Source organism: Pseudopodoces humilis, chromosome 2 (assembly GCF_049639895.1).
Source record: "Pseudopodoces humilis isolate 2021_Gansu_Grassland_sample_001 chromosome 2, ASM4963989v1, whole genome shotgun sequence".
NCBI classification, from domain to species: domain Eukaryota; kingdom Metazoa; phylum Chordata; class Aves; order Passeriformes; family Paridae; genus Pseudopodoces; species Pseudopodoces humilis.
The window spans coordinates 87687290-87715194 of NC_142201.1; the positions used below are offsets into that span (position 1 = coordinate 87687290).

A 27905-nucleotide genomic window follows, 5' to 3' on the forward strand; every position below is an offset into this window, starting at 1 on the left:
TGCCCATGGCTGGAACTACAGCCAGCACTAGCCAGAAGGTCCATCTCCCACACACTGCCCTTGCACCTTCCTGCCAAGAGCTGTGTCTGGGGCAGGAGCCTGCTCCAGACCTCACCACTCCCAGCTTTGGTGGTGTGGGCAGTCGAGGGGGGCCTTCCCCCAGAAGCCTCTGTCAGCTTTCCTGTTTGGCTGAGAAGTTCGGGCCATCTGAAGTTTCACACAAAGTTTGTATTGGAATCAACAATTTGCACTGGTAAAGTAAGATGTTAAGGGTCAGGGTCTTGGAAAGAATTTAATTATTTCCAAGCCTGAAGTTGCCTCAAAGCAAAACCTTTTGCTGAGCAATGTTAGAAACCCAAGGCCTCTCCTGCTTAGCACCACGTCTGAAATGGACAGAAGACCTTTCACCCAGTCTCCCATGACAACTCCTCTAAGGGCATCATTCCCTTTCCTGAGCTGCTAAGCATCTGCTGCCTTTCAGAGGAACTGACAAGAAAGGATGAAGAGGGAGGAAAGGAGCCTCGCACATTCTGCATTTCCCTTCCAGAAGCCTGTGAAGCTTCATTAAACATCGGGCCAATCATTTTGTTTCTATGGAAACAAAATTATTACTAATATAGTATTTTAAAAACAGACACACGATTGACACTCCAAATATAGAATTTTAATACCATTCTGCGCCTGTCTTGTCTCTTAGGGCAGAGCGGATGCGAGGGTGGAGTTCACAAAGGGACGGGACTGGCAAGGGTGCCAAGTGGCGGTGGCAGCGGTGGATGTGTTTGTAACCTGAGAGCAGGCACAGGCTGTCTGTCCGTCCGTCCGTTGTGCTCCCTTCTGCGGATCTGTCCCACTTCTTTTTCCCCCACCAGCACGGGGTGCCGTGTTTTCTGCCTGCTGGTGAGAAAGATGAGAATGCAAATTAGTGATTGGGGTCCCGGGACAAAGGGAACGCTTGAAGTTTTATTTAAAAACTGTGATGGCACTGAATGTTTTTGATGCTGTCTCTCATAGTTTGGGGTCCTGGAAGGTCTGTGGCTCGCAGGCCTCTAGGGTCCTTTCACATGGCGCCTGCTCTCCGTCCTGCAGACGCCAGACTTCATTGCCAAGCACGGAGCAGCGCCGTGGCCGGTCGGAATTCTCTTCCTCCCTGCTGCCGAGGGAGAGGCGGCGGTCGCGGCGTGATGCGAGCAGGAGACGGGAGTGCCGTGGGCTGCAGGCTGGGGTGGGTTGTGGCGTCTCGTCGATGAACGTGGTGATCTCATCTCGGAAGAAGCAGGCGCTGGAGCTGGAGCCCCGGGGCAACAGCCCCCCCTCCAAAAATTGCCGTAGAGTCGTCAGCTCATCTTCTGGGGGCCGCCGGCGGTGCTGGTAGTCATGCAGCTGGGGAGGCAAGAAACCAGGGCCCCCAGGCTTGCGGGGGGTGGAAATGCGGATGTCGTCAGATGAAGACCACTTGTGTAGGAAGGATGGAGCAGAGCGGTGGGCGGAGAAGATGTTAGTCTCATCATGTGACATTCTCCGTGAGATAGGGACCTGGAAAACAGAGAAGGGGGCAGGTGATGGAAGACTTGAAGAGTCAGAACAGGAAGGGAGTAGCTGAGGTTTTCTCAGAGAAGAGAGTCAAGAGGACACAGAGGCGTGGGAAACTGACAGAGAAGGAAGTGGGTTGTGGGGCTGCCCCGCTAGCTCTTGGCTCACCTGCAGGTAGTGCACCTTTTCCTGGGGCAACAACATGTGGTGCATGGGCAGCAGCTTGATGTCCCGGGAGTCCCGCTTTGCAGCTGCAGCGCCATTCGCATCGAATCTCACTTTGCAGATCCTGCCATCACCATAATCATCACACGCACCATCTGTTGGCAAAGACAAGAACGGCAGTCAACACTTTTTGGTCAGAAGAGAAGCATTATCAGGGAGCCTGGACACCATCCTAATGCTTATCTGACTGGTGCTGCCCTACTTGCAGCCCTCAGGGCTCACCTCTGGACAAAGGACCTTGTCATTCTGCTTGCAGCAGCACTAAAGCACCCAGACAATGCCCTATTTCTTCTGTCTCACCTTTGCATCGCTCACTGTCAGGTCTTGGACCTTTGGATCAGCAAGTTGGGCTGAGACCCAGCATGTCGCTCTGGTTGTGGTTTGGCAACCACACACAATGTATCCATGCTTTCAACTAGTGAGGAGGATGCTGCACTAATGCTTCCTGGATGCTAGTCCTAAGCCTGCAAGTGAGTGGCAGAGCATTCTGCAGAATAAATTTTCTTGTGATTGCTGACTCCAAGCTGTAACATGAATGTCACTGAGCCACCCGCAACACCACAAAATCCTTTTCCCGAAGATCCCCTCTTTCCTCTATAGCCTTTTGGGGAGGTGGTTAGTGAAGAAAGGTGACTGTGGGTTGGTGACGAGCTTACCATCCTCTGTGTCTTCCTCAGACATGATAGCCACGCACTGCTCCCACACGGTGCGGAGATCTGCTCGGTAGCGCTCGCAGGACCAGATGAAAGAGGGGAGCAGCAAGGTCTGCACCATGGAACACCAGAGCACAGCCAGAACCATCCAGGTGGGGGCCGTATCATAGCGCAGGCTGAAAAAGCTCACGACCTTTAAGGTAAGAAAAAACAACAATGCCAAGGAGACAGAAGCAGGGATCAAGGGAGAAAGGTAACACGAATCAATTCTGTAGCAGAACATAATCTGTCTCTAAAGGATTCATCAAGCAATTACCCTGTGTCCCTTTGAAAAACTGCTCCTGGGGTCTTGCCCCAGGTTTGCTGGACCATATTCCAAGCTGTCATATCTCTAACATGAGACCTGGTGCTAGCATCCTTTCTTCCTGTGCTCATTACCAGCTGGAGCTAAATAGGTGCTAACAAAGGACACAGCCACTGGGAAAATAATAATCTGTGACTCAGCCTCTCCTCTTTTAAGGGTTCTTTTCGAGAACTTCTCTAGCTCTCCAATTTTGCACAGAATCGACCAGCTAGCCAAAACCTGAATGCTGCCTACAGCCATACGAGCAGAAGGAAAAAGACAACTGGATGCATCAGCTGTTAAAGCTTGTGTATCAGTTCTCCAGAAGCAAACCAGAGAAATAGAAATCTCATTGTTTTTACAAGTAACTTTGCAGAATAATTTCCTCTCCTCTTAGCCACTTAAAACTTGCATAGTGTTTTTAGCTGTATGGTGTGTATTCCCCAGGCTTAGACTTAAGAAAATGCTGCTGCGGAAGGATGAGAGAATTACTGCAATCTTTTTAAAACCACCGCTCAGAATAACACAGATTCAGATGCGGCAGTTCTGCGGCTGGTGGGACAGGAGAGACGCTTCTCTAAAACTTGAGAGGAAAGCAAATCTGGCTTAACTGCAGACTCTGATGGGAGATGGAGAGCTGGATGCTTACCAAGATCGGCACCCCAGTGAGCGTGTCATACAGGAAGACAATGGCGCTTATGAGGTTGGTCATCTGCAAGGAGGTCTTGGCTGACTCGGAGCCGTCCAGTGAAGACCTCCTTTTGCCTCGTACATCCTCCACCACAATGGCTGGCACATTGAAAGTGGTGTGTGCTGATGAAGAGCAGGATGACGCTTCTTCTGCTCTCTGATGGCGGCACTGCCGGCGTCTTCTGTGTGCCCACAGGGTTTGGTAGAAGGTGATACCCACGCACACCAAGCCCATGACGATTCCTCCAAGCAGCAGGAGGCTAAAGCAGACACCGAAGCCCAGCCCTATTTTGCTGACAATGAACTGGCAGCCACGGGCATAGTAGCGCTCGCCGTTGTTGTGCCAGCCGATGGAGGGCAGGGTGGAGAGGATGAATGACACCATCCAGATCCCCATGACTGCGTGCAGAGCCTGCTTCTTGGCGTTGCTCAGGCGGTAGTTGACTGGCCACCTCACCATCCACATGCGGTGGTAGGAAAGGGAGGCCACTGTGAAGCAGGTGGCCAGTGCCAGGGTGTAGTACGTGGAGACGAAGACCTTGCAGATGCTTTCGTTCCAGTCGTAGTCGGAGGACTCGCGCCGCAGCTGCACCACGGCATAGGTGGTGAGGGGTACAGCTGCCATAAGGATGTGTGTGCCAGCAAGGAAGCATAGCAGCAGCTCCAGAGGCTTGTGTTTCTGTTGTTTGGCTGTGATGCTGAGGATAATCCAAGAGTTGGCCAACAGAGCTAACATCCCACATGCCAGCCACCACAGTGAGTTGTTGTGCAAGGTGGACTCTGATTCAGAGTCCCCCATGCTGCCACCCCTGCTAGACTGCACCCTGCCTCTGCTGCTGGGATTCTGTAAGAGGCTGAGTGGGACGCTGCACTGGGGGAGCCACGTCTCTCCTCATCTGCTGCTGCAATGTGAGTTGTTTGCACGCTGGAAGGGTTTCTCAAGGCATTGCCACCAGGTGCCAGGCAGAACAGCCGTCAACTCTGTCTCGCTTCCAGTCTTCCCTTTCCCTCCTATTTGATTATATTTCTTCCCCTTGTTCTAACTTTTTCATCTGTTTTTTTTTTTTACCTCGTTCTCTTTCTTTTTCTTTCTTACAGTTTTTTTCTCTCTCATGAACACTTGCCAGTGCTTCTTCCCTCACTCGCTTGGGCTCCCTTTTTTTTTTTCCTCCCCATCTATTACATCACTCTCCTCCACTCTTCTCCCAGATAAAAAGCTCTCCTTACTTCATGTGCCCACCAGACACCTTCTGACTCAGAGACCACCTTCTGCTGGGACTGGTGAAGTCCACACACAAACAGGGACTTCTAGGGACTCCAAACAGTTTGGCAGAAGCAAGTGCCTGCTTCCTAGTGTCCTAGGGCATGAGGAGCTAGGCAAGAGTTACAGAGATGACAGGAAAAAGAGCAAAAAGACGAAAAAGTGAGGGTGGTGAACACGCTGTGTATAATTCCCCTCTCACCAAATGCTACCGGGCTTGTGGTCAGGTAGAGGTTCCTGCCAAGGCTGTCACAGAGCTATCAACGAAGAGGGAAGGGTGAGAAACAAGATTCAAAGGGCTCCCTACCCAAGACCTCACTGCACTCTCATTACATTGTCCTTTTTGCTGTTCTCTTTTTGCTGGTCTTTAAAGCTTTCCCGCGCAGGGCACAGCTGGCAAACAATAAGGAGATGGCAGGGAGGGGAAGATCCTTTTCAAATGTTCCCTTGGAGATTCAGGGCATGAGTTTCACTGTAGAAGAGAGAAAAGAGAAAAAGTAATTTAAGATCATTCTATCTTCCCAGATCTCTCCCTCTCTCTCCTTGCCCACACTAACACCTTGTCATGATTTAGACAGTGTGGAGCATTCCCTGTGTCTTTCAGGGAACAGAAGAGCCAAATTTGCACCAGTTCCTGCACAGCTCAGGTTGGACTCTGGTCCCCACCAACTCAATCCAGTGCTGCTAAAACACACCATGCTCCCTGCCCTTTCAGTCCTAGACTCCCTACGCAAAGTGTTACTAATGCCATTCTGGCACAGAAGGTCTGATCTGCATCATCCCTTGCAAATCCAGCCCTGCCACATCCCTTGTTTAAAGCTCTACAGCTCCCACAGCTCCAAAAGTCTTTGGACCTCAGCTTCTCTCTGCCAATGATCTGGTTTTTAACCTGCTGCTCCCATCATGGTCCCATCCATGGGTGCATTCCGCCATTCCAACAGTACCCTGCCGTTCCACATTCTTGACACACAAGTCTTTCAGCCACATGTTTCTGCTGGAGCAGTTCTGGTCTCCAGAGACCCCCATGGTCACAAACCCAGGGAAGAAGACTACAAACCTATCCCTGAGACTACTTACCTTCGCTGGTACTACCAGCTCAGACCCCCTTCTCTGTCTTTATCCATAGGGGACACCCAAGCAGTATATTCCAGGAAGGTACAGGCCTGCTCTATGCCTTAACCAGAGCAGATGTAAACTTAGTCTCTAGTGGATGGCTCAGGACCCAAGCCTGAGCTAGTGGCTCAGTTCCCACCCCCCCTTCTTTCTGCTTCTCCCTATTTTCTCACCCTCTCTGTGACCACCTGAAGCTTTGCCTCTCCTCCCTGCTCGGAGCAGTTTGCCAGGACTGGATTGGTGATGCCCCCATTCTACTCTCTTTCATCTTTTCCCCCCCAGTACCACCACTCTTGCAGTTAGGGCCTGTGGCCTCTGGAGACAGTTACGGAACTACCCGTCTCTGATAATCCCAGGAGAACGAATTTCCTTGCAGCATCTCCTTCTGCCGCCCTTCCCACCCAGCTTGTTCTGGTGGCCCACACTGATCCCTCAACGAGGCTGGAATCCTCCCGGTTCTGCTGGCTTTGGGGCCCAATTCTGCTTCAAGCTGTGGTCCTCCCGCTCGCGGAGACCGGAGTGCCCCGGAGCTAACGCAGGATGCCCAGGTCGGGGACACCCGTCCTCACCTGGCCCCGCTCCCTGTGTGCGCCCCACCGCCCATCCCACCAGCGGGGGACAGCACAGGAGAAGCTCGCGGGGCTGCTGGTGCAGGGGGAGGCGAGGGAGGGGGCTCGGAGGGGAAGGTGACCCAGAATGATTGCAAAGAAGCGCGGAGAAAGCCGGGGTGAAGGGAGACGCGGCCGGCCGGGCCGAGGCGCGCCGCTGCCCCGCCGCCCCCTCCCTTCGCCCCCCGCTCGGCAGTCCGGGCACGGCGGGGGTCCGGCCGCCCCGAGCCTCGCCCGGCGGCGGCGGAGCGCAGCGGCTCGGCCGGGGCTGGGCTGGGCTGGGCTGGGCGGGGGCCGCGGAGCCCGCGGGGCGCCCCGGGGCGCGGCAGTGCCCGGCGGCGGCGGGGCCGCCCCGCGCCCGGCGGGGCGGGGGCCGGCGGCGGCGGAGCGGGGGCCGATCGCGGCGGCGGCGGCGGCGGCGGCGGCGGCGGGGGCCGGGGGGACCCATCTTACCTCTCGCCGGAGCAAGCGCTGCCATGGCGACGGGCGCCCCGCGCGGCTGTGCGCGCCTCTGCCCGGCTGTGCCGGCCCCCGGCCCCGGCCGCCGCCGCAGCTCCGGCCGCCGCAGGCAGCCGCCCCCGCCCCCCGCCCCGGCCCCCCCCCGGCGGGGCCCGGGGCGGGGCGGGGGGCGGGGAGCGCCGGCGGGGGACGGCGGCGGGAGCACCGCCGGGCCGAGCAGCCAGGGGGCGGGACGGGCGGACGGGCGCGGGAGCCGCCGCCCCGGCACCGGCCCCCGCCCCGGCACGGGCCCCTCCGCTGATCCCGACGGGCCGCGGCGACGGGGCGGGCAGCGGCCGGCCGTGCTCCCGGAACCGGGCTTGGACATGGCCCAGGCACGGCGGCTCCCCGTCGTGTGCAGCCCTCCCGCCCCACGGGGCGACGCGGGCCGCCCCCACAGGGCCAATGGCAGGACAAGAAGGCGCCGGCTGCCTTTCCCACAGAGGAATATGAGGAGGCACCCAGGCCGAACGAGATGTGGCGAGGATGGGTGCGAAGTGAGGGGAAAGGCAAAGAGCTGGTGCTGCAAAGGATGCTTGGAGGGCAAGGTGCCCAGGGCATCGGATGCCCAGGGTGCCTCAGTTTGCACAGCTGCTGTGGTGGCCTCTTCCATCACCAGGCAACAGCGCGGTCCTACAGACAGGGGAAAAGGGGACCGGAGTGAGAGTGGGAGTAGTGCTCAGAGCAGTGGTTTGGTCATGTCAGAGAGGTAAAGCTCTCCTTCCAGCTGTGTCACCTCAGCCAGGACAATCCTGGCTAGAAAGTCTTCACAAGACAATAGACATCTAATTTTCCTGTTACCCGTGTTGCTACTGAAGTGAAGGCACCAATACCTTCCCTGTCTTTATTAATTCTAGGGCCTGTTGTCTGCCAGTATCTCTGTGCTCCTTTCCTCCATCAGAACTGGGATAGGAGTCCATGTTGGGGGACAGTTAGGGTGCAGCTGCATTAGCACCTCAGTTTGCATCAGAAGAATGTGAACAATTTAGGTGAAAGGACCTGCAAGATGTGCAACAAATGTGCTCTGACAACTATGAGAATTCAGCTTTGCTTTGGGCTAGGGCTAGTCTGAATAAGTCCCCAGACGTTTACAGTGTGGCCAAAAAGTCTTCATCATCAGCTGTTTCCCTCTACCGATCTGCTCCTGCTTCATCACCCTGTTTGCTAAAGTAGACCTACGGATCCAGGATCTGCTCAGTTTTATCACCCTGCTGACAGGACAGATCTCATTTATCATTCTCAGTGTTGGCTGAGGTGACTCCAAGTGTCTTAGATACGAGGGAATTTCAGCTGAGATTTGTCAGATCAGGAGAGGGAGAGACTCCTGAGGAGACAAGCTGATAGAACTGCTGGTCCTCGGGCCCAGGGGCAGCAGCAAAGGCAGTTCCAGGGGTAAAAAAGAGATTTGCGTTGCAGTGGCTGTTTTGAGTGGGGGCTCTTTTGGAGACAGTGAGTAGAATGAGGAACCACTAGAAGAGATCCAGTTTTGTGTCAGGTAGGTGGTAAGAGATATTTTTGAGGAAGACAGGTGGTGACAATGCTGCCATGGTCTGGCTATTCTTTGGTGTGAGGAACTCCCACAGAGGAACACTCTTGAGGTGGTTCAGCTCAGTGACCAGTGCAGCCACAGCAAGAGCCAAAGATGTGAGAAAGGACAGAAATGCCCCCCTCTCTGTCACTTGTCAACCTGTATCACTTGCAGGAGGTTTATGCCTTGAAGTGAGAAGGTCTGTATCCACAAATGTAAACATCTGTGCAGCTTCAATCGTGTCATTTGTATGAATTGCTTAATGTGATAACTTCCACATCACTATCCTCTTCTGAATCAGTAGTTGAGTCTCCTTAGCGTTAGTTGTTAGTTGTTGTGTGGGTGAATAAATCCTCGTGTTCTCTCAGGGAAACAGCAAACCAAGCTTCCAGCACTTTCTGTACTGTCTGCCTGCCTCCTCTGCACACAGGAAGGGACAAGCTGCAGCCCAGCACCTCTTCATGGCTTAGGCTACACCTGACAGAGATTGGTGAGCAGAGCTAGATGGGAATAGTCCTCCAGTCTCAAGGAAGCTTCTCATGTTTGCAAATTAGTCTATTCAAATTAGTAATTATTTGAATGAAAGCAAAAAATGGAAGATTTACTGTGAAGCAGAACAAACTGTCGGAGGAAGAGCTCTTACCCTAGGGCTGTCACACTCCCAAGCAGATGCTTGTCCATCCATCTCATCTAAATGTATTTTAAAGATTTCCACACATCTGGTTTCACTGGTTTTTATAAGACGCACATTGCAACTGTGTATATGCCGCATATTGACAATGTACATGCAAAGGAGCACCAATACTCAGACCTGGAAATCCTGAAGCCTCACAGTGCAGAGTTCCCTGGGTATCTAGGAAGTCCAGGCTAGAAGTGTGACCGACCCCCCCCCCCAAACAAGACTCATCTCTGAGGAGGGCTCACACAGCTGGGAGCAATTTTAAATTCCTACAGAGTCACGCTGTACTCTCTCCAGCAACCTGCTGTCTAAAGTCTCAGCTCACTAAAATAGTCTAAGGCATCCAGGCCTGAAGAAACAGTACTGTTACAATGTCGGGGTATGAAATGGTTTCTGGAAAAGTTCACTGCATAAAGATCAGTTATTTCTGGACAGCAGCTCTGCAGGTCCAGGGAAATGCACTTCCCAGAGGTACCTTGGATCCTTAAAGGAACAGAGCTTGTTAACCAAGGAGCAAACAGCAGAGTCCTAAAAGCAGAAGCATTTACACAACAGCCAAATGCACTTCACAGGGTTTTGATGGTTTGCAGCTCTTACTCAGGACTTTGATAGGGACCATGGGAGGTTTCATATGTTTCTCACAGATCATGGATGCAATTAAATCCACCCTCAGAGCCCCAACACGGCCTATACAGCCTCCTGTGAGGCTGCATTGGTGTGCTTGCAAGCAGGTTTCCTGGCATCTTTCCTGGCTCTGTGAGCAGGGTGTGGTTAATGGCTAACAAGAATCCAGCCAAGCATCTCTCTCCAATGACAGCGACTGCAATGTAGATTTGTCATATCCAAACCTTAGGTTCTATTTCTAGCACTGTACAGCAAGATGTAGTGAGATTTCTCAGATATTTCATCTGCAAAATGGGCAATTGATAATAGCTCTCATCAGGGGACAGATGACTAGTGCTGGTTATGAGCTTCACAGAAATATTTAGGGTTCACAATGTTTAAACTAGGATTTGGACTTGTGGGTTCCTGTTTACCTCTGAATGTTTTTATTTACACAGCTGGGCACTCTCAAAAAAATTCTTTTCCTCTGTCACATAGATAAATATTTGTATATTGTATTTACCATGAGAAAAGGAATTGCCAGGGTAGCCTTGTTAAACATTTGATGTTGTGATGCTGCATGCTGTTTTGCAGAGGTGTGTATGTCCTCCTGCTTCCCCCCATCCCCCTTCCCATCCAGTGTAATGCTTCGTGTGTTCTTCTCTTCTGAGTGTTAGGGACCCCTTTTTCATCCCTCTTGCTCTTGTGGCATCACTGATATCCCAGCTCAGTGCATTCCAGTCTGTAGAAGATGTAAAACTGTCATTTCAGAATTTAATTATGCTGCTTTCCAAAATTACCGAACACTTACTTGTTTGTTCTCATACACAGAAAAGATAATTAGGAGCTCTTGAATCATTAGTCTGGGAAACCACAATATCTGGAAGGAGCTGAAATTACTTCTTCGCTTTAAATTTGTAACACTGAATTGCAATTTTCATTTCACCTCCAGCTTCTCTAGGTATGTTTGAGGTTTCCCAAGGCCAGAACAATCACTTAATTCAAAAATAGCCTGGGCTTTCAGGAGCACTGCTGACATGCTGGGTGCAGCTGGCCCCTGCCAGGGAAGCTCTCTGGCTCCTCTTGTTGTTTCAGGAGGTGTGCTGGCCTCCCTGGAGCCACGGTGCTCATGCAGCCAGCATCACTGTTACTGCTGCTCCTCTCCAGAGCCCCATCTCCACACAGCACACGGACAAGCTCGGAGGAGGGACTTCCCAGCACTGGAGCCCAAAACAGGCACCTTGACACGAGCCAGCTGGTGCTGAAACACTGAGGAGCTGGGGTTTCTCCTTTCTTCCTTTTTGATGCCTTGCCAACGAGGCAATCTCTGCCACCACCTCTTATTCTGCTGTTCTTTGATTCTCCAAATCTGGAAGTACCTCTAAGACTTGGCCAAGCTGGCTGGAAATGAACAGAAGGAGAGCCAAAGGCTTCTTCAGGAGGGATGCCAAGTAAGGATGCTGACATGCATGAGGCAAAGGCTGTGGTTTGGAGGTGTTGCTCAGAGGTGAGTGCACTTACAGACCCTGGGCTTCCTCCTAGGAAACACACACTTGGGAATGCTCTCAGAAAGGAAACCAGTCCAGGGTTGAGCATCTTGGAAGAGTCTGGTACTCCAACTCTACCCTCACCTTTGAGGAGGGTGGATGGAAGCTACTCTTTCCCTGCAACTGTGTTAGGCTGAGTGATGAGCCATTCAAATGGACACTGAATACTGCCCTTCCTCTCCGCTCCCCCCACACCTTCCCATCCCCAAGATAAAAGGAAATTAGAAGAGGCTGAAGTGCACAGCTTTTCCCCTTCTAGACCTTGGGAACATGCAAAGAAACACACAGGGTCATTTGGCTCTGAAGGCTGAGGGATGCGAGTGCTTTGCTGCAGAGCCTGCGGGGAGCATGAGTCACATGGATCGCCTCGGCAGATCCGGGCTGACAGCATCCACCAAATCACCGCCTCAGCTGCACTCAAAGGGCAGAAATAAACTGGGAAGCAGGAGGGGCTTGGGGAGGTAGCGCTGTGGGACGGGTTTATTTCAGCCCCTGTGTTTCTAGCTCAGCAGAACTGGACAGGGCAGTATATCTTCAGCTGTGTCCAACCTCCTCCCTCCACTGGAGCAGGGAGGCAGGTCTGTGGATCCTGACTAAGGACCATACACTGGAGGTGGGTCCAAAGGACGGAAGCATGTGCTTTTTCCCTTCTGCAGCCCAGAAACACGGTGAACAGTAGTGCCAGAAAGATTGATGTAATAGGAAAAATCAGCACTCTACATATTTTTCCAAACTCATGCTTTCTGTGGTATTTCCACATCACTACACAGAGCTCTTACTGACATTGTCATTTTGTATCGCCATGTATGCCATCATCTCAGGGCTACTCTGATGAGCTGTCACCACATGATAAGTCTGTCATTGTGTTTGCTGCTTTGCAGAGTTGTTTATTGCTGTGGTTTGTGTCATGCAGAGGCATTAATTCCATTGCATAGTGTAGATACACCCTTGTAACCCCTAGTAAAGGGAGAATTCCTCAACACTTCCTGAGAAGGAGGACCAGGAAGACAGCCTGTAAAGTCCTGGCTTGGGCAAGATGTAACTGCACTCCATTCCAGCTGGGGACTCATCTACCTTGACACTTTTTGTGCAAGCTTGCTCTTACCTGGTTTGAATCTCTACCTCTGTGCTGCCTTGAAGCCCACACTGAAGCTTTCCGTATTGCACTCAGGTGGAAAGCAAAGCCCAACTAGGCCTGACTCTGTGGATGCCTTTTCTCTCAATCAGGGCAGTCCATGCACCTAGGGAACAAAGGAGGTCATCATATGAAAAGACACAGACAGGAGAGCTGCCAAAAAAAAAGGAGATTTATAAGATTAGAGCCTACAGTGGTTTGTGCTTGCAGGTGAGCTTCAAGTAGAGTAGGGCAGGGTCACAACTTTTGAGATCAGGAGACCCACTGAGAAATCGTGCAGTGCTGAGGAAGGCCTGTCATTTTTGTTTCACTCATGCAGACGGGAGAACTGGAAGCTGTGCATCTGTGGGTGCAGCTGTGCACTTACAGGCGTCCCAGTGGCACCGTCACATCTGCTGCCATGCTAGCCAGGCCACCGGGAAACAGACAGAGGGACCTTCTGCATCGATGGCAGGGCTGTGAGCCTGAGTGCTCTTTGCAGGTGGGTCCCAGCTGTGCTTGGGGACACAGCCCTTGGTCACTTGTGAGGACTCAGTGTGCCCCTTCCAGCCCGTGGAAGAGAGGAGAGCTGCATCCTGGCTTTGACAGCTGTCAGGCAGCTCAGGCACCTCCGTGTTCTCCGAGCCACCCGTGCTGGCATTGTCTGCTGCCCATGCATTTTATCCTGGACAGAACAGGTTTGATGGACCCTGTGCTGAGAAAAAATTAACTCTATGCTGGCTGAAACTGGGACAAGGTTTTTATTAAGCCCTATTAGCTTAGTCTTTTATTGTCAGGCTGATTCTCTTGCTGAAAAAAATCAAGGCTGGTGTTTTTTGGTAAAGAGGTGGTTGGTTCAGCTGTCAGAACCTCAGGTGAGCATCTGAACTCCTGGAGATGGCTGCAGTGCTAAAGGAGCTCCTAAAAGATGCTCACCCAGCCTGATATTTTGTCCCATCCAGATATCAGCTGGTTCAGGATAATCCCTCTTGCTCCAGATACCCATGTGAGTGAAAAAAGGAGCTGATTTAGGTACTCAAGCAGTTATTTAAGGTGAAAAGTCTGGACTGCAGAAACAGGGGTAGTTTCTTGTTGCCAAGCAGTTTGGCATGACCATTACACACCACTGACTTTGCACTCATTTTCCCTCATACAGCTCCTATGATGGACCTGTCCTTAAGCCATGATGATGCCTTGTTTGTCAGATTGATGGGCCACAACTGGCTCCTAAGGTATGCTGGCAATTCAGGGACAGGACAGGAGCAGGAGGAGCTACTGCATGCACCAGGATATGGACCAAGGCTTTTCCAAAATTAATGTAGTCATGTGCATGCAAGCACAAGCTATGGGAAGGGAAGGGATGTTAGTGTGGGCCTTTGTCACTCTTGTCTGAGTGAAGATGATGGTGGAGGAACACGTCTGACACCACTGGGGGCCCACACCTGCTGTCACAGCTGCCTGGGGCTGTGTCCCCACTCCAGGGGTTGTGGGGTGGAGGATTTCCCCTGGCTCACAGGTGTTGCCTGTGCCGTTGTTGCCACCTGTCTGTTGTCTGTCAGTGATGCTGGCTGACTGCCACACAGAAAATCCCCTCCTCCAGCACCAGGCATCCCACCGAGGGTCTTCACCACAGGGAGCCCTTCCCACATCCCGGTGCCTCTCTGTGCCTGTCCCCAGCAAGGCCAGAGCAGACAAACAAACTGGGACTGCAGCCAGTGACAGCTGTAGGACCTCAAGGCCTTTTTGACCTGCCACTAGCAGACAGTAGAGTAACTGCTATAAACACAAGACTTCTGTGTACATATTTTAACAGCATTTTTCTTTCAGGACGTTCTGTCATCTCTGCAGCATGCTTTTAGTTCCATCTGAAATTTCCTGGGATTTTCACTCCCTCTTCTCATCTCCTTGAGCCAAAAAAAAAAGGGTCATTTTGGTGAGAAACATTTTCAGTGGCTTTCTCAGAAGCATCTGCTCTCTGCAGTGTGGGATTAGGCAGTTCAAGGCTGGTTTGTTCTCCTAGGAAATTACTCTCACCCTCTTCCCAAACTTACCTTCTAGATCAACATTCAGAACTTCTTCGGGCTCTGACTTCCATAACCTATTGGCATCCTGAACTGCCCTCCCAAAAAAATTAGGTCTGCATTATCCCACTTGTTGTTTTCACTTGTTTCTTGGCTTGTTATGGAGAGGTGAAACTACAGGCTGACGGATAGATATGGGGGATCAGATATGTAGGTCTGAGGGTAAATATGTAGGGCACAGATTGCCCAGGAAAGGCAAATGAGCATGAACAGACAGATTTCACAGAGAACAAATAGCTGGTGCATTAAGGAAGGCTCATGGCAGCCAGGGAGGTTGAAGATAGTGAGAATTAGCATTTCACATCCTAGCTGGAAAGAGAGAAATGTGAATTTGAACCAGACAAGAGTGCCTCAGAAAAAAAGTAGTCCAGCTTGCAAAAAATAACTCCCAACCCCAAAGTAATTTATTGTCGCTCAGGCAGATAAAAGAAGTGCATAAAATTGGTTCCACAAGAAGGTCAAATTAAGTGCATGAACAAAATACAGGCTTATTATGTATATGTGTGTGTCTGTGTGTGTGTGTGTATATATATACATATCTTTTGTTCAGCATCTCTCATTATAGAACTGGAGATCAATCATAACCCCTCAGGGTTTCTTGTCTTGTCCATTGGCTTCTAGCCAGACATCCTCCCTCCACAGCATTAGACTAGGGGAATGATGAAGGAATAAAGAATTACATTAAAACAGGAGAAAGAGAGGGAGATGGAGTCACAGAGCACTATGGGCTGCCAGGTGTTTAGGTACAGGCAGAGACTTCATCAATTCTTGTGATGCCAGTGCTGCAGTATTACTTTTTCAGCCAGCTGCAAGAGAAAAGTACTACATGAGTACCACCCCCCACTTTTCTTTTGCACAGAGAATGACTGCCTGCCTCTGTAGCTGAGGATGCAAACAGTTACTTGAGCAAACACATGGCTGCAGTTTAGGTTTCAGTTACACTGAGCTGCTTACTTGGCAAAGAGAGCTAAAGAACAACTGTATCAGCACTTGTACTGCACAGATTTATCTAGATTTTGATGTATCTGTACAGGCTTTGTCCTCTCTTTATGGGGATTATTATTTAACCTTGATAAAATGTAGGTGAAAACAAGGTGAATTCTTGGACACATTTTATGCTCTTCACCACATATACATCCCAGCTGTGATGCAGTATTTGCCAATAAACATTCTCACTGAATTCTTGGTGACAGTGAAAAAAAAATTAGGTGAAACTATCACAGTTTGCCAATGTCACTGATGAAAATGAAGCAGAAGTCTGGTTGCGCACCCAAACATTCATTGAACTTGTTCATGCAATCATTTATACTTCCCTTCGCGCTCCACTTCCAGTGACAGAATGGCTGTCAGTGTTTCCAACAGCTGCTTCTGATGCCTGATACCATATAAGCCTAAAGACATGGAAAAGGGCAGCTTCTCTGCTGAGAAATCCTTGCTCCCGTGAAAAGGGTCACAACACAACAGTGTATTCCACATCACCCAAGGCCTTTAGGAAAGGGTACAAATCAGAGTGTTCTGCGATTTTTTTCTCCTCTTTTGTTACTCCTGGGAGGTTTTTGGCAATTTTCACCAACTGCAGTCCAGCAATGCTCTAGCAGAGATGGATTTAAATTGAGGACATCATGGATTTTTAAAATTTGGGTTTCATTCTTTTGCTTGTTTGTGTGTCTTCCACCTCCACAACCTTGATATCCAGATCTCAGATTCCCTGTGGACCCTAACCAAAGGACTTTGGAGCTCCTGCTTGGGTTGGGATAACATCTCTCAGCATTAAGATAATTTGAGTGAAACCACTCTGCTCAAAAGTTTCCCAGCACAGTGCTACCATGGGTTTGGGATTTAGCATAGCTCATAACTCTTAAGCAGGATTTAACATGAGTAAGAGCTGAAAATGCTGAAAAGCAGCTGTACTGTTTCACCAAAAAGGCTCAAGTTCAATTTCTCCCCACCCAATTATCCAGCTCCTCTGTCTTGAAAACAGTCTTTTCCCATTCTGGATGCCCTCATTGCCACTTACTGTTGACACTGACATGTCTTGTTTTCCAGCAAGTATTGTCTTGCTTGTGCCATCCTTTTTGCCCGTTGCTGCCAGGAGAGAAGGGACAAAGAACAATTGGGTATTTTTATGTTGCAAACACATTCCTCTAAAGTGGTACTAAAGTGCTGTCTGACATCTGCAGACTGCCCATCTCAAAAACTTGCTTTGAGTCTAAGGATTGACCCTTTGCCTGTTCTGCCCTGCTCCCAGACAGGAAATCTGACTCCTCCTGTGGTTTGGAGGGCCAGTAATCTATGCACCTTTCACAGGGACCGTGGCACTCACCCTTCTCCTCTGCCAGCTTATACCACTGATGATGCACAGGCACCCAAGGACCAACGCCAATAAGCTGCCTCCAACGCTTGTTCCAATTATCACATAGTTAATCCAGACAGGAGCTTCCTCTGTGGGAGGATAAAAGTATTTAGACACAGAAACAAATAGAATTTTATAGCTTTAGGGTTGGAGCAGGGACATGATGCTAATTTCCATACCCACATGGTAATGAAAGCTGATCTTTATGTTGCTGTCTTCTATGAGGTGACAGCTCCACAGCCCTGCAGCACTGATGTTCATCTCCAACTTCACTTCATGCTGCTTTGAGTTCTTACTGTCCATCTCAGTCCCATTCACACGCTCCCAGCGCAAGTAGGCATTGGGTGGGAGTGGACCAGAGACCTGGCAGGTCAGGGTTATATTGGCTCCTCTGGAGAGTGGCCCAACAGAGTTAGCTGAGACTGTGAAGGCAAGAAAAGGATGTGTGAGTGAGTGGATGGAAAGATGGGTCCATCCATGCTCTTGTGGCTTGCAGCTTTCTGCAGCTCTTCTTCACAACCCACTTCTCTTCCTCTCACCTTTCATCACCACCAGCTCTATCTCACTCTGTACATGTCTTCCTTGGTACTCCAGCTGGCACTGGTACTGGCCAGAATGGTTGAAATGGACTTTGTGGAGCTTCACTTCTATGGTACTTTCAGGTTTTCTTTCAGGTATCTCAAACAGAAAATTGCTGCTTTTTTTGGTCTCATGCAGCTGTCCTTGTGCTGTGACGTTGAAATCAAGCAGCTCATGAGTGCTTGCACTTTCCTGTTGTTTCCAATTCAGCTGGCCTGTGAAACCTTCTTTCCATTTTATTATCTGGGAGTTCAGACGCCATGAGAAGATGACAGTGCTATCAACAGTTGCATACTTTCTTTCCAAATCTGGATTCTGAAAACCTGAATTTAGAAGAGACAAGGAATACAGAGGCAGGAAAAGCCATGGTTACGCTTCCCATGTCTACCCTTGATCCAGAGTGAGACATGCTGCACTCAGTTTAAAAAGGACTTGGAGAAAAGCCATGACATCCTCCAGGAAGGTTAAACACTATCTGAGAATAAGGCAGCAGAAAGATCCAAAGCTCCCAAGCATAGCAGAGCTGAGAACAGACCCCAAGGATCTTCTCTTCACCAAGCCTGGAGAGGAAAATGAGTGCAAGAGTGGAACAGAGCTCAGACAGCAGAACAATTCCCAAGCTGCATTGTTGGAAGCCCTGGGAAGTCAACCCTGGAGCACCAGTGCTTGGGATGTGGAGATTAAAAGTTAAACTCATGAGCTGAAGGAAATACTGGCTCCCAAGCAGTTCCATTTGAGTTTCATTTTTGTTGTCACATACCTAATACCTTCACAGCAAAGGAGATGTTCTGATTAATCAGTGGAGAGTCTGAATGGACCTGACACACCCAGGTCCCGCTGTCCATAGCCTCCAGTTTCTTTAAGTTCACTATGTATTTTTGACGGCTCTTGTTTTGTAATTCTGGTGTTACTCTGTTGTTGTTACTGTCAAACAATGTGATGCTGAGATCGGGTAAAGGACTGGATGAATTTTGCATTAAAATCAGCTCAGGGACTTCATTTTGCAGAAAATGCCCATCTGAAGAGATTGTCACTGTAAAATGAAAAAAAGCACAGCCAGTAAGTCAGTTTCTCTTCCTGCAAGAGAGAGAGAGAGAGAGAGAGAAGTGTTACAGCAAAGAGAACATGGAGACATCGTGCCCTGGAGATGGAGGAGAAATGAACTCTGATAGCCCAGGACAGAAGGATGTAGCTGGATAAAGAATCCCAGCAGAGATGTCTCCCCAAGCTCTATGCTCCCCTCACCTCCTGATAACTAAAAGCCCTGCTCTCACTCACATTTAAGGATATGCAGTGAGGTGTGGACTTTTTGAGGTCCATATTCACAGGTGTAGATGCCAGCATCGGAGAGCTTCAAATTCCATACCCGCAGCTGTTTATATTGCATCTTGATGTCAGCTCGACCAGTAATGAAAGTTGGTTCTTTGGACAAAATAGGCTTGGTTAGGAGGGAAGAGGTTTCTCAGACGTATAAAGGGAGAGGGGATAATGAATTGGGAGCCTTACTTTTCCAATATTTGTTACTCTTTTCCATACGCCATAGAAGAGTATCATGGTACACCCAGCTGATGACTGTGTCCCGAGATAATTTTGAGTCAGGAAGTATGCCTGTGCAGTTCAGGGTCACCTCCCCTCCTGCCAGCCCAGTCTGGAATTCATTTTGGTGAGCCATACTGGAGATCAGACCTGAAAGTCAATACCCACCAAAAAAGTCGTAAGTTTACTTGCTGAAAGGTGGCTCAGTAAACACTTCCCAGCCCTCCAAAAAGATGTTGATATTTCTTCTCCCTTTCCCAGACACTGAAATTATCCTCAATTTCTGAATTTGTCATTTATATAATCAATCAATCAATCAATTAATCAATCTCTTTCATTACCTGGTTAATGGTTATTGTCTTTCACACACATTTGGAGAAAAGTAAAAAAATCCAGTTTTTTTCATGGACTGATCATCATTCATAATTTTGAAATGTCAACAATTTTACTGAAACAACCTTTTTCCACTGGATAAGACTTAGTTATTCTACTGGTAGCAAATGAAGGACAGCATATGTCATCTCTCTTTCACTCCCCAGTCAACACTTGATGCGGCACTGACAAATTTGATCACACCTTCTTCCAGTTTTTGCATGGATGAAGACTGAAAACATGGAAAAATGAAGAAATAAAGTAAAAAAGAAAGAAAAAGGCTGACCTAATGTCAGGTTCATGTTCTTGGGAGGAGTGCTATGTGACAGTAAAATAAATAGGATGTATAAGGTTGAAGAAACATTATCAGCGGTTTCTTCGGAGAATCATTTCCTTTCCTTCACTGTAAAGAAGGTTTCTGCAGGAGACCTTAAGAAGGAGACGGAGTTGCCAGAGGTAAGATTTGGAATACCAGGGTTGTGGTCTCCTGCCTTACTGCTGGTAAACTCTCAGAGATGCCTAACCTGCAAATCCTCCAGGTGACCTGAGTAGTGAAGAGCTGTAGAAGTGTAAAATGAAAAGTTTACATGACTTTAATGTAGGGTTTGCCAGAATTTATATCCCTCTAAGAGGTACCCTGCAACAGTACCAATACAGATTTTCAATAATTGCACATTGGTCTACAGAAGTTTATGATTTTGTCTTAAACTGTGAAATTATAAATGTTGTTAATAAAAGCTGGTATCTTTTGCTTTTCATTTGGTTCTAGTGTGCACAAGAGATTTCCAATCTTTCCTCTGTGACCAGAGGAATCAAAGCTGAATATCTGAGAAACGCAGGCTTGGTTTTATTCACTCTCTCTCCTTTCTTGGAAAATGAGCATTAAAAAGTCCACTAAAGCCTGTAACATTAGAGGTCAAGCTAAGCAAGCCAGTAGCATCCCATTTGCAAGAGCAAATCTGTGATGAGATTTTGAAGATCACATCATAGATATGGTTACACATCACAGATACGTTTTTGCCAGGACAGCTAGAGGCAGTGTGGGGGGCAGTATTTTCCACTCTTCTTGGTGTGTATCCTGGTTCTCACAGGACCCCCACTCCTGCATCTCTATGGGGCAGCTCCCCAAAACTGGCGATGCATCCTGGTTTTGGCTGGCAGGCTCAGCAGGCAGTCTGGGAACAACCTGCATCCCAAAGCCAAGCTGTGTGAGGAATCTTACACGACACATCAGAAAGAGCCTAGAAATACACTGAGTATTGTGAGGCTTGTGAAAAGGCTGTGAGAACCATGAGGGTTTTCTGAGCCCAGGACTCACCCAGATGCAGAAGCAAGAAGGCAGCAGGCGTGCAGCTCATGGCTGTGCCGCACGACTCCATCGCTCTGGGAACACTCCTCCCGTCCGTGGAGAGCAGGGCTGGAAATGCTGTCACTGCCAAGGGATCTTATCCTGGAAGACCCAAATGCTCTGTTAATAATGTTAGATTTTCAGACCTCGATGGATGGGACTTGTGTTTCCAGTCAGCTCCCACCATCCTTCAGCACAGCAAAATGGAAGCTTATTGGGAAAGTCACCAGAGCCCTTTGTTTCAGCAAAGAATCCATCCGTAGCGTGCCCTGGAGTTTGGTAATAAACATTTCATTTTACTCATCCCTAGGTTTCTGGCATTCATCAGGCAGCAGCTGTTTATACTGCCAAGAGTTCTGTGCTTTTTTACTTCTCTATGGTGGGTTATCATCACTCTTGCAGAGATTAAAGCTAAACACATACAGGGCTGCATTAGCAAGAGCACAGCCAGCTCTGCTGGAAGTGGAGTGAAGTAATTATTTCCTTCTATTTGGCACACCTGAGGTCTCATCTAGGATACAGGGTACAGTTTTGGGCCCCCAGTACAAGAAGAATGCCAACAAACTGTACAGAGTTCAGTGGAGGGCTAGTGAGATGGTGAGGAAATTGGAGCACCTGACATACAGGGAGAGGCAGAAAACTGGGCTTGATAGGGAGAAAGGAGCCAAAGTGTGATCTAATTTCAGTTTCCCATTATCTAATGGATATTACCTAGAGGTATAAGCCACATTCTTCTCAGATGTGCACAGGGGAGGAACAGGAGGCAGCAGCCATATGTTGAGCAGGGAAATGTTGACTAGATATAAGGAAAACTTTCTTCCCACTGAAGGTGGTTCAGCAATGGAATAGATGCCAAGAGATGCCAGGCAATCTCCATCATTGGAGATGCTCAGAAGTTGCCTTGTCAAGCTCTGAGCAGCACATTGTAGTTCTAGAGCCAACTCAGCTCTGAGTAGAAGAATTAACTGGAGACCTCCCAATGTCCCTTGCCATCTAAATATTTCTGTGTAATTTTGTGATTCTATGATAAAAACAATCTTTAGGCTGTTATTAATATTTTTCTTCAGATTTGGGCTTTTTTGTTTTGTTTTGTTTTTTTCTTTAACTTCTTACCCTAAAAATCTCAAAACCCAGCAAGTCTGATATTGGAAAGACCTGATTATTCAATGAAAAGTATGGGGAGAAGGAAGGAATGAGGTCCAAAAGAAGAAGTTGCATTAATGGTAGCAAAACCTAAAGTGGGAACTGGAAGGTGATGATCATGTTAAGGTGAATTATCAAATTAGATGCAGTTTCTGACTGTAGCAAATACCATCTGATGGTAACAGCTGCATCTGGGCGGGCTGACAAGGTGAAGGGTACACTATTGAGCTCTCCATCCTTAAACCAAGGCATATATCACAGAAGGGAAGCCAAGCAGCTGAAATGCTCTGGGGAGTGAGCAAGCCGGTGAGGTGTCCTCTCTTCTCTGAAAGCAGGCAGTCCCCATGTCAGGCGTGTGACAGACTGAAGGCTGGAGTCTTAATGGGATTAAACTCAAAAGAAATGTATGAATAATTTTCTACAATATTCATATGTATGATATGCAATTTTAAGTGTAATATATTCTATTAGAGGATAATTTAATACCGAAATTAATTTAATGATCAGAGCATGTGAAGCTATCAAAGAGTAGATGAAAACATCAGCACTACATTTAGATGGAGATCAGGTCAGCACAACATCTGACATCCAGACCAATGTACTCAAATGCACAGATGAAAAGTATGTGTGCAAGAGCAAGACAGCAGCCATATGCACCATCAGAAGAAAAACAGGTGGCAAAGACACAGTCAGAAGAGACTTGTGGCTTGCCTCGTGCGAAACAAAAAACTCACCCCAGGCCAGGAAATATTTGCATGAGCTGCTTTCTGCGAAAATTGTAAAACAAAGGAGCAAGTGCAGATGATTGGAGATCACTCCTAACAAGATGCAGAGGCAGTGATGAAGCAGTTTGGTGGGTTAAGCTACAGAATAAAGAAAGGGGCACTAACAAGGCATCTGTATGCATCTCACTCTGAAGGAACGTCGATAACTGAGAACTGGCACAGGGCCCTGAGTAAGATCCATTCCTGAGGTGACAGGAGAAACCTCATCCCTGCTGTGAAATCTCGCATCACCTGCTCCTGTGGGATGAAAAAGTCAGCCCCCACTCTAAAGTAATATCTGTGAATTAACAGTTCAGTGATGGGTTTCAAATTTTTTAAGTCATTAAACTTTATATAAAACCTGAAGGTAATGGAACAAGTAAAAATTAATGAAATCGCTGAGTCACACCTCATAATTTTGTTTTGACTGGGAATCTCTATTCTCCTGTCATATGGCTTCAGTTTGTTCTTTGCCTTCTTGCTTCCTGGTTATTGAGCAAAACCACACAACCAGAGCACTGTGGGACTGGTGAACTGCTGACCTTGTGGCTCTTGGTAGATGCAGATTGATGCATCTTTGTTCTTCTGTTTCTTCTCTTGGTTTCACAACTTGTGCATTCCCACTTTGTTCACACTAATTTTTGTATTTCTGTGGCAGATCTCCACAGTGCAATGTTACCACCTACAAGTTACAAATCAGTGGGGAAAATGGGCTGCCTTCAGCTAGGCTTTCTTTTACACATTTTCCCTCTCTCCCTGTTTATTTCTACTTCTCATGCATGCCACTTCCTATTCCCCCCCTGCCTTTCTATCTCCTTCTGCATTCCCCTCCAGGCCAGATCCCAGGCGATGCTGCTCCGGAGTTTACAGATTTCAGTGAGCAGGGCTCCACCGCCGTGTTAACCAAGCAAGCTGCTCTCATTAGCCAATGCTTGTAGCAGACCCACAGCCTCCTTACAGGCAGCCCAGCTGTATCTTACCGTGCTACTCATAAATTAAGCGGTGTCACAGAATGTCCCCAGGCACTGGAACATACTCATCAGTCCTGTTAAATTGCTAGTACATTTCCTGACACATTTTTGGCCGGGGACAGCTCTCAGCTCTCCCGAGCAACTCTTGGGATGCATTTAGGTGTTAGCATGGGCCAGGGACCTCTCCCATTAGGTGGCTGGCATGTGGCCAGTTCATTTTGGAGGTTAAGTGAGTTTAATAGCCCAGACCATCTCATGCCAGCTGGCCTCTGTGCTAGAAACAGTCCAGGCATACTTGATTTATTAGCACGTCTAGCAACGGAGGAGCAGGGCTCCCTCCCAAGTGAACATTGATTTCCTTTTCATTTTAACTTCCCCCTCTTATTAAACTGGTTTAATTTCCTTCTTGACTTATTTTAATGATCCCTGCCTCTCTGAGGGAGAGGAAAAGGAGAGCTGAGGCAGTGAGTGGGCTTGCTCCAGAGAATGATGCCTGCAGGACCAAGTCATGCCTGGAGAACATCTGCTTGAGAGCAGGGCTGGCAGCCCCTCAGTCCCTCCAGCACCAACCCCCAGTGGGTGATAGCTACAGAGACCTCTCCACAGGCTGCCACTGGCATGACACAAGAGGAAACTTAAATTTAAAAAAACCCCAACAAATAAAAACTCGGCAACCGCTCCTAATGCAGAGCAGGCCATCTCCTTTTCTCGGTGTGTTCCTGCGCCTCTTTCTTGCAGTGTGGTTTTGTTTTCTCCTCTCACTCGTGTTTGTGGCTGTGCTTTTGATCTGGCAGCAGCTCGTTCTGTCAGGGTGGGGGGGCCCCCAGCCCTCCCTCCCCACCAGGGCTCCACACCTCATCTTCCGCTGCGGCATTTCCCCTTGTGGTGCCTGCCAGGCCAGGGCTTGGGGGTGCAGCTGTGTCTTGCCCTCCTCGAGAGTTAGGCTAGGCTGCGGGGCTCTGGGCTAAAGGGGTTCAGCTCTCTTCTCCTCAGTTTAAAAATCTGAAACAAAGCTGACTTGGCTGTCTTACCAAATAGTGGTTTCTCTGAATTTACTTCTTAGCGTTAAAGCAAAAGTCAGGTGAGCAGCAGGCAGGGTGAGAGACCGTGTGCAATGAAAATAGCCAGCACAGAGCAAAGTTTTGACAGCGGTGAAGGTCATTTTATGGTCCCTGCTGTCCCCTTGGGTTGTTTGACCCTGCCTCCATTTCCTCCTGAGCATCTCTGCTCATCTGAGAGCAGATGCCACCCTCCCGTTGGAGCTCCTGGGAGAGGGAAGTGCTGGAGCAGGATCACACAGGTGAAAGCAGCCGATCCTCCCCGGGAGAGGTGCCACCATCAGCACAAGGCAGGGTGGTGGTGTCACTGTCAACACCAGCTGAGCTCCCCTCAGCCATGAAGTACCCCATGCCCAGTCACACACCTGGAACCACGTGGAGGCCACAGGAATGTTTGTGGCCACAGAAACATTCTTGTCTCCACAGCCCAGGCTGCTCCCTTCTGGCCTAAGGGGAAGCCAAGAGCTGCCTTTCTAAAACCACCAGAGGCTGTGACTAATCAAGGCACTGTGACACACTCTGAAATCAGCTCCTTCGTCAACCTTCCAAGCTCTGAATGTGCTTGGGATGACATTTGGGTATCATCCCTCCTTAATTTTGCTCTGGTGGGTACAGGGTCCCCACACGAGGCTGTGGCAGATCAGGTGGGCACGGTCCCTGGGTGCTCAAGACCCGCTGGTGGGGATGAGAGGGATGCTCGTTTTGGATGAGCCGAGCTGTGCTACAGGCAGCTTTGGCAGACATGTTTGTGAGATGCTGGGGAGGACAAGGGAAAAGCCAGGGAGACCTCGTCACAGCCTTTCACAGTACTTAAAGGGATCTTATAAAAAAATGAAGAGCGACTTTGTACATGGTCAGATAGTGGTAGGAGAAGGAGGAATGGTTTTAAACTAAAAAAGGGTGGGTTTAGATAAAATGTTAGGAAGAAATCTTTTACTCAGAGACTGCTGAGGCACTGGAACAGGTTGCCCAGAGAAGCTTTGGCTGCTCCATCCCTGGAAGGGTTCAAGGCAAGGTTGGATGGGGCTTTGAGTGACCTGGTCCAGTGGAAGGTGTCCCTGCCTGTGGCAGGGGTGTTGGAATGATATATTTTTTAAATGTCCCTTCCAACCCAAACCATTCTGAGATCCTGTAATTCTAACCTGGACCAGGGAGTGTTGAGTTCATAGTGGAGAATACTGGGTTGTAACCCAAACTCAGCCTTCATGCAACGTGTGGAGGAATATCTGAGGTGGCTGACAGAGGCTGAGTAGGATACGCCACATGAAAGTTGAAAATTTCAACCAGAAATGAAACTCTGGCTTTCCACAGAGTAGCAGCCCATGGAAGGGGAAAGCAAATCTCTTTTCTGTTGCCCTAAAATTGCAAGGATCCCTCTTTTTCCAAGAAATCCTGCTCACTCAGCCCTGAGCTAATGGATCAGGCTGCATTGGCAGCTAGTGTCAGGCAGTGAGCCAGTCAGCCTGGATTAGCAGAACAGACCCCTCCGGTCTCAGCACGTACAGATGTAAGTAGACATCCTTACTTAGCTAGAGACTGGCATCTTCTCATTTTTGCAGGCTTTTTTTAGAATAATGTTCCCCTTCCTGCAGGGCATGTGGAGAAGGTGATAGCAAGTGGCAGCTGGTAGAGGGCTGCTCCCCAATGCATTTGCAGTCCTTGGGGTTATGCAGTCACCAGTGACAGGCCCTCATATAGGACATATTTCCCTACATATGAGTTTAAAAGATCCATGAGATCCCCAGGCTCTGAGGCAAGTTGAGCTTTTCATAACTCCCTTTTTGTCTGCCCCTTTCAGAGAAAAATCCAGGGATACAAACAGTTTTTTAGTTAAAATTAAAAGGCCTCGGAGAATTGCACAGCCAGAAGTATTATCAAGTCAAAGGTTTAAGATGGTTTTACAACAGACCTTTAAGCAGGGCAAAACCAATCCATCCGTGCCGAAACAGCAACTTGAGTAGAGTAAGAAAGTTCGTAGCATTAAAAAACCCGAAAACAGGTTGGCCTCTTAGCAAAAGAAAGAGTTTCCTTACCTCTTCTGTCTCAGCCTCTGTGTTTCTGTCTCCTTGTGTTTGTCACCTGCCGTAATTGATCTCACCCAACTACAGCTGGAACAAAAGAGGAACGAAGTTGATGTTCAGCAAGCAGATGTTTGGTTGGCCTTGATGTCTCCTCCTCTCCAGCCGGAGCGACAGCAAGGTCTTGCTGCCAGTCCAGGTTCTGCTGACATCCGCTGACTTCTCTAGGCAGATGGTGATTTTCCAAAGGCACGTGATTTCGATTCTGGGGTGTGAACAGAAATGGACCTGAGCGGAAGGCGATGTAGGGCAGCGGTGGGGAGAATGAGTGTGCAAAGCAGAGAGAGCCTATTTGCCATAGGGCAGCTGATGGAGGCCGTGACGGGGCTGAAACTTAGCCATGAATGGTTGGGAGCTGGTTCTGCTCCACTGAGGAGGAAAGCTCTCAAACTAACTGGTTAGCTGAGCAGATCCAGACCCAGCCCACACCTCCTGTGCTCTGTAAGAGTGATCTGAGCTCCATTTCCCAGCCTGTCCCCTGCACCGCCACTGAGAGGAGGCACCTCTGAGGAGCTGACCCCAGCCCCACCTGTCTGTGGAGTATGTCTGAGATTTAGGGTGAGATGAGAGAATATTTTCATTATAGCAGTGGTGGCTGTTCCTTGGCTGTCTGCCAGCACGCACCCAGCTGCTCTCTCATCATCCTCCTCAGCAAGGCAGAGGGAGATGTGAAAAACCTTCTCAGGTCAAAATAAGGACAAGGAGATCTCTCCCCAGCTACTGTCACAGGCAAAACTGACTTAACTTGGGGAAAGGTTAATTTGATTTATGGCAAATTAAAAACAAATAAATTGATTAAATAGTGATAAATTTAGAAAAAACCAAAAACTTTAAAGTGCTTTTCCCACCTCTCTTTTCTCCCCAGGCTGAACTTCATAACTGACTCTTCTCCCACTCCTTTCTCCCCCAAAGTGTCACAGAGGACAGATCATGGGAGCTGTGGTCAGTTCATAGCACTTCATCTCTGCTGCTTCTTCCTGCTTATGCTGTTCCTCTGCTCCACTGTGGGGCCTTTCAAGAAATGCTCTGATGTGGGTTCCTCCCTTGGACTGCAGCTCTTCATGTTCAGCTTGACATTAGAAAGACATTTTCTACAGTGAAAAAAATCAGCCACCAGAACAACCACCCCAGGCGTGCGGCAGAGTTGCCGTTGCTGGAGGCTCTCAAGGTGTGGTTGGGCAGGGTGCTAGACAACCTCATCTAGGAATCCAGTGTGGGTGCTCCATAGGC

At 49.0% G+C, this 27905-nt stretch overlaps 2 protein-coding genes across 4 annotated transcripts; both read right to left on the minus strand.

Annotated features, from left to right (window-relative positions):
- Positions 1 to 642: 642 nt before the first annotated feature.
- On the minus strand, positions 643 to 6981 carry GPR162 (G protein-coupled receptor 162). 2 transcript variants are annotated; one of them, XM_005523834.3, is made up of 5 exons: positions 6877 to 6981; positions 3401 to 5174; positions 2412 to 2601; positions 1699 to 1850; positions 643 to 1533 (listed from the first exon to the last, which is right to left on the minus strand). In XM_005523834.3, exons 2-5 carry the CDS (start codon positions 4238 to 4240, stop codon positions 1006 to 1008), a joined length of 1710 nt encoding a protein of 569 aa, XP_005523891.1. In that variant the 5' UTR covers positions 4241 to 5174; positions 6877 to 6981; the 3' UTR covers positions 643 to 1005. The 2 variants fall into 2 exon arrangements, with proteins under 2 accessions (XP_005523891.1, XP_087907275.1); XM_088051149.1 differs by lacking the exon at positions 6877 to 6981 and adding an exon at positions 6385 to 6406.
- Positions 6982 to 14948: 7967 nt separating this feature from the next.
- On the minus strand, positions 14949 to 26729 carry LOC102112871 (T-cell surface glycoprotein CD4). Of its 2 annotated transcripts, XM_014253336.2 has the most exons (10): positions 26631 to 26729; positions 20632 to 20763; positions 18912 to 19091; positions 18684 to 18827; positions 18166 to 18438; positions 17366 to 17728; positions 17006 to 17248; positions 16797 to 16915; positions 16491 to 16558; positions 14949 to 15279 (listed from the first exon to the last, which is right to left on the minus strand). In XM_014253336.2, the coding sequence occupies exons 2-10, from the start codon at positions 20690 to 20692 to the stop codon at positions 15264 to 15266; spliced, it is 1467 nt and encodes a 488-aa protein (XP_014108811.1). In that variant the 5' UTR covers positions 20693 to 20763; positions 26631 to 26729; the 3' UTR covers positions 14949 to 15263. The 2 variants fall into 2 exon arrangements, 1 of the variants encoding a protein (XP_014108811.1); XR_015771832.1 differs by lacking the exon at positions 14949 to 15279 and having other exon boundaries at positions 17010 to 17248.
- Positions 26730 to 27905: the final 1176 nt, after the last annotated feature.

Bases quoted from the DNA above. Each gene is read 5' to 3' on its own strand.
- GPR162 (XM_005523834.3), bottom strand. From the start codon at position 4,240: ATGGGGGACTCTGAATCAGAGTCCACCTTGCACAACAACTCACTGTGG. The intron at 2,602-3,400 runs GTAAGCATCCAG...CTTACCTTAAAG, and splicing joins TCACTGGGGTGCCGATCTTG to GTCGTGAGCTTTTTCAGCCT. The intron at 1,534-1,698 runs GTGAGCCAAGAG...TCTGTTTTCCAG, and splicing joins AAAAGGTGCACTACCTGCAG to GTCCCTATCTCACGGAGAAT.
- LOC102112871 (XM_014253336.2), bottom strand. From the start codon at position 20,692: ATGGAGTCGTGCGGCACAGCCATGAGCTGCACGCCTGCTGCCTTCTTG. The intron at 17,249-17,365 runs GTGAGAGGAAGA...TTGCCTTCACAG, and splicing joins AGAGCTGGTGGTGATGAAAG to TCTCAGCTAACTCTGTTGGG. The intron at 16,916-17,005 runs GTATGGAAATTA...ATCCTCCCACAG, and splicing joins CAGCTTTCATTACCATGTGG to AGGAAGCTCCTGTCTGGATT.